General features: G+C 41.4%; 1 protein-coding gene and 1 pseudogene across 1 annotated transcript in view; one reads left to right on the forward strand and one right to left on the reverse strand.

Annotated features, from left to right (window-relative positions):
* Positions 1-2,132: 2,132 nt before the first annotated feature.
* Positions 2,133-5,626, reverse strand: part of Znf25 (zinc finger protein 25) — a 12,312-nt gene continuing 8,818 nt past the window's right edge. Inside the window, exons 2-4 of the mRNA XM_029535293.1 lie at positions 5,166-5,258; positions 4,428-4,491; positions 2,133-3,941 (exon numbers count right to left, since the gene is read on the reverse strand). Of these exons, the coding sequence (XP_029391153.1) occupies positions 2,876-3,941; positions 4,428-4,491; positions 5,166-5,258 (1,223 nt within the window). The 3' untranslated portion in view covers positions 2,133-2,875. The remainder of the gene's footprint in view (positions 3,942-4,427; positions 4,492-5,165; positions 5,259-5,626) is intronic.
* On the forward strand, positions 4,174-4,308 carry LOC115063571 (annotated as a pseudogene).

A 5,626-nucleotide genomic window follows, 5' to 3' on the forward strand; every position in this document is an offset into this window, starting at 1 on the left:
AAATTTGAAGAATGGCTTCTGCCCAATGGGCACTGTGTTCATCTGGCTATAACGCCATTTTAAAACATCGTAAGTCAAGGGTCATCTGTGTGGAATACAGGGACACTTTTATAGGTTACCAGTTAATGTAACTGGAGTTAGTCATTGCATGTTGTTGTTCCATTACGTTAGTTGAACGTTATAGCGATGGAGGAGGGATAGTGCAAGGGCTCAGCAGATAAAAGCACTTGCTGCACAAGCCGGATGACCTGACCTCTGACCTCTACTCCCCAAAACCCACAGTGGAAGGGATAGAACAGACATCTGGAAGTAGTTCTCCCCACATGTGATCTGGGACACGTCTGTGCCCCCGCCCTCCCCAAGTACATATACACACACACTAATAATAATACAGACAGCATGTTGTTATGAGATAGTAAGAAAATTATAAATTATGTAAGAAAAATTAGTCACCAACTTGAAAGAAAATAAATGAATTATCACGGGGGAAAATTAATTGAAAATTTAATTCCATTTAACTGAGACAATGTTTATTTCATATATTTATTACAGTCCATCAGGAGATATGCTTTAACGTAACAATTCAATAAGTAAAAAGAAAAAAACCCACATTTCTTTGGGAAAAAATACTCCAAAGCCCTAGGCTTTTTCCACATATAAATACAATGCACAAAATAAATACACTGCACAGAAATTACCCACCCATACACTGAGGCATCACATTTGGTAAACAGAATGTTTAGAAGAATGGGCTCAGGACCGGCTGCAGCGTGTGCAGCCCTGAGTAACAGAAACCGATGTGGTAAAGTGCTGAGTCAGCAACGTCTAAGGCTCTTTAGCCATGTGGTTTGCCTCCCTAGCGCAGTTCGAAGGCAGCACAGGCAGAGTGTAAGCGAACGGGTTTGTATTAGTGTTCTCAAAGTGCTTTAGTTATATATATGGAACTTTTGTTTTGTACAACCTTCATGTGTCACAAAATACTTAATTTTTGCAATCATTGAGTAATATAAAACTAATCTCAGCTTACAGGCTACAAAAATGGGCTGTGGATGTGGCCAATGGGCTGCGGGTCACCAACCCCTGGCCTTGCCTACTTAGGATCTGCTCCTGAGCCACGGTGGGGAGATACACAGCCAAATAAAATCAAGGCACTAACAGGAATAAGGTGGGAGATAAATTCTGGGTTGCCTACCTTTTCACCATGTGATTCAGGAAATACAAATTAATGAGAATACTATCTAATGTCGATGAGTTCTTATGTTTTACAGACACTGTTCTGAGTGCCTCAAAATAGCAACATCTTTCAACCTCAGGACAACTCTAGGATGTTACTGTCATTTCTCTTACAGAGGAAGGTGAGGCACAGTGAAGTTACATGGTATGTCCATGCTGGGATCTGGGTCAATGAAGGTAGTAGAAGCCTAGAATCTCACTTTGGGCCACTGGCTATGTTGCCTCTGCTACCCAGAATAGGAAGGAAAAGTCATGAGGTATTTTTCATATACAATACAAACACAGATGCCACTGCTACATATCTACAATAAGAAAAGGAAATGCTGCTGCTTTAGAAACAGCTCCGATGGCTCAAATGCATGTCCAAGCTGAAGTTCAGCCCATCACAGTATAGCTGAAAAAGTTACAAAAACAGTGTTTCTTTTGAAGGGTCCATTTAGTAACAAAGTCTGAACCCATTTGTAAGTGCCCAGAGATGGACAAAAAGACACACTGTGTATTTAAAGTATACACCAATATATGTTACAGAAACAATGTCACCGGTGGGAATCACTGTTGATACAATGTGACATGTGTCCTTACACAGCTACTGAGCTCAGGAACAACCACAATGGGCTCCATGAGCAAGTCACACAATTTTTTAAGATACATTTTTTTATAGATAACCACACATACACACACACACACACACACACACACCCCTACATCCTACTTACTAAAAGACTTATATGTTTAATGATGTTTCCTGATTGTTTTTTTGCTCTTTTTTAAAGATTTATGTATTTATTTCATGTATGTGAGTATACTGTCACTGTCTTCAGACACACCAGAAGAGAGCATCAGATCCCATTACAGACGGTTGTGAGCCACCATGTGGTTACTTGGAATTGAACTCAGGACCTCTGGAAGAGCAATCAATGCTCTTAACAGCTGAGCCATCTCTCCAGCCCCTGTGTTTTGCTCTTCTAATACCTTTGATAATTGTGATATTAGTTAGTTTCTGTTTATATTGTATGTTTCTTTAGGAAGTAAAAACAACCTTGGAACTGGCATTGGGACTTGAAGTGTGACAGCTGCCTTCAGGGCATTTTTGTTAAAGGTGTTTCAAATATTTAAAATACCTATATATGGATGATTAAAGTATTCATGCAATTAACATTTCATGATGGGTGTGTTCTTGATGAGGCTCTCCTATCTGTTGCAATCTATGCACGAATGCCCTTCCATCTTTTTGAGTGCAATCATGTGAGGAGCCTTCTGAGTGCCTGATACCAGAGTTCCTCACTGTGGACTCGGCATGTGTAGTGCAAGATGCTATGAGAGACAATTCTGGAAATTCAATTACTTACTGGATTTCTACCTTGTGTTATTTTTATATGGCACCAGTGTGACTTCTGAAAGAAAAGTTTCTTTCACATTTTGTAGTTTGCACACTCTGCCACCTAATATTTATGAAATTTGACCCTATTGTCAATGTCTATCTAATAACATCGAATAATTTCTTTCTGCACATTTGCTGATAATTCTCTGAGGGAGAAAAAAAAAAAAACACGGCTGACATCTTTCCTCCATATTTAAAAGGTTCTCCCTCTGTGTGTATTACAGCCAAAGGGTGAATTCCTGCAGGGGTTCTGAACTTACGCTACTTGTTAGCTTTTCCCTTTTTGGAGTGTGTCTTCTGATGTGATGTGAGTTGTGACTTCTGGATAAAGCCTTCCCCACACTCCTGGCACTCATAGGGCTTCTCCCCTGTATGCTTCCTCTGATGGATGACAAAGTGTGACTTCTGAGAGAAGGACTTCCCACAGATCTCACACTCGTACGGCTTCTCTCCCGTGTGAGTCCTTTCGTGTAATCTAAGGACTGAGTTCACGGAGAAAGATTTGCCACACTCTGCACATTCGTACGGCTTCTCCCCTGTATGCTTTCTCTCGTGTTTGGTGAGATCTGATTTATAGTAAAAGTGTTTCCCACACTTACTGCATTCAAAAGGCTTCTCCCCGGTGTGAGTTCGCTGGTGCACAGTGAGGGCTGACTTCTGGTAGAAGCAGTTGCCGCACTCCTTACATTTGTAGGGTTTCTCCCCTGTGTGAGTTCTCTGATGGGTTTTGAGGTGAGAATTCCTAGAGAAGAGTTTGCCGCACTCCTTACATTTGTAGGGTTTCTCCCCTGTGTGTGTTCTCTGATGGACTGTGAGGTGTGATTTTTGAGAAAAGAACTTCCCACATTCCTTACACTGAAAAGGTTTCTCCCCTGTGTGTGTCTTTTGGTGCACCAGGAGGTATGCTTTCACATAGAAGAACTTCCCACATTCCTTACACTCAAAAGGTTTCTCCCCTGTGTGTGTTTTCTGGTGCTCTGTGAGGTGTGGCTTCTGGTAGAAGGATTTATCACACTGGCTACATTCGTAGGGTTTCTCCCCAGCGTGGATCCTCAGATGTCTAGTGAGAGACGACAGGTGATAGAAAATTTTGTTACATTCTTTACATGGGTAGGTTTTATCTCTGGTATGGACTTTCTGATGGATTGTGAGGTCTTCGTTCTTATAGAAAGCTTGTCCACATTTCTCACATTTATAGGACTTCTTGGTGTGTGTTTCCTGGTGCGCCAGCAGGGAAGACTTCTGGCAGAAGGACTTTCCACATTCGCTACAGTCGTAGCTTTCATGCCGGGTGGGAGTTTTCTGGCGCTTTGTGAGTTCTCCTTTCCTAGAGAGAAAGTTCCCAAAGCATTATTAATAGGATTTTCAAAGCTCTTCTGATGCAGTAAATCCCTTTGAGGATAATTTCCAAAATCCTGTTTGTCACGTTCATAGGGCTTCTCCCCTGTGACACTGATCTATTCTGTGACCAAGCACACTGTACGGAATGAGGCTTAATGGCCAGACTGCGCTTTCTATAATGCGGCCTCCCCTGGTGCATAGTTTAGAAGGATAAAAAGATCGCTTCTCGGCCTTTTGGCTAAGATCAAGTGTAGAAGGATAAAAAGATAGCTACAAAGTTTGACTCTCTTGATCCTACATCAAGCCCCTCAGGATGGCATTCCTGTTTGGGTCACATCCTTTGGGGTTCACTCCTGTGCTAGTGTTACCACATTTCATACTACTTAATAATTATTCTCCCACTTCGGACACGGCAGGCAAGAGTATTCTTCCTCACAAAGCTTCTATTCTACATATGCATTCTCAAACTTGCCTTGCATTTCCAGCCTGTTGCTCCTGATGTTTGGCTCTGGGGTCGTGAGTGGTCCGCCGCTTATCTACAAATGAATCAAGATTTTAACACACCATCATGGCTACCAGTTGACTCTTGAGCTTCAGGAAAGGGTATCAAGAAGGAAGCACTCTCAAATGAAATTGTCCTCTATACCATTGTCTACTACAATCTAGAGCATCTCAAAGATGGGTCAGCTAGATCTGCTGACCTGTCGTCACATCTTGATTATCTTAATGGATGTGGAAGAAGTAATCTAAAAGTGAGAGGCACTGCTCCCTGGATTCTGGTCTTAAATTGCATAAGAATAGAGAAATCTAGATGAGTCATAGGCATGTGAGCATTCACTCCCCACCCTTCTGAGACACACACACACACACACACACACACACACACACACACACACACACAGTACCTACATGGCAGCTTACAAACTGTCTATGACTCCCATTTCAAGGATACATACAGACATACATGCAGGCAAACTGCCAATGCACATGAAATAAAAATATGCTATTAAAAAATAAAAATGTCTAATAAAAGAGATTTACATGGAGATAAGGAAAGTTGGTGTGATTTAGGATTTAAATATAAGCAGACAGTATCTTCAACAATTTCTAGAACTATAGAGGATTTAGGTAGATTCCTTAACTATTTCAAAAGGCATTCTTGATAGATCTTTCAAAGGATCACGTACAACATGATTTTTTTCTCACTCACCACCACGGCTCTGACGGAAAAATTCCTCTAATGGCCATGGCTCTTTTCCTTTCTTCAACTTTGCGATCACGCTTGGCTTAACCACACGATAACCTGTTAATGATAAAGATAAGGGAAATGACATACATTCCTTGGAAGAGAGGTATAATCTCAGGAAAACAGAGATGACCCCACTTAATGCTTCACAAATTTATTCTTTAAATGAAGTGGTTAGGAACACACACATGCATTTTCTGGTATTCCCAAACAGATGAACTCTGAATCATGAAACCAAGTATCACGTGACTTTATAGAGACCTGACATGTTAATGGGAGAAGAAATGGAAACAACTGGGAGTTACATATAAGAAAACTCTTCTCTCTGGGTGTGGTGGCGCACACCTTTAATCCCAGCACTCGGGAGGCAGAGGCAGGCAGATTTCTAAGTTTGAGGCCAGCCTGGTCTACAAAGTGAGTTCCAG

Source organism: Mus pahari, chromosome 2 (genome assembly GCF_900095145.1).
Source record: "Mus pahari chromosome 2, PAHARI_EIJ_v1.1, whole genome shotgun sequence".
Lineage (NCBI taxonomy): Eukaryota > Metazoa > Chordata > Mammalia > Rodentia > Muridae > Mus > Mus pahari.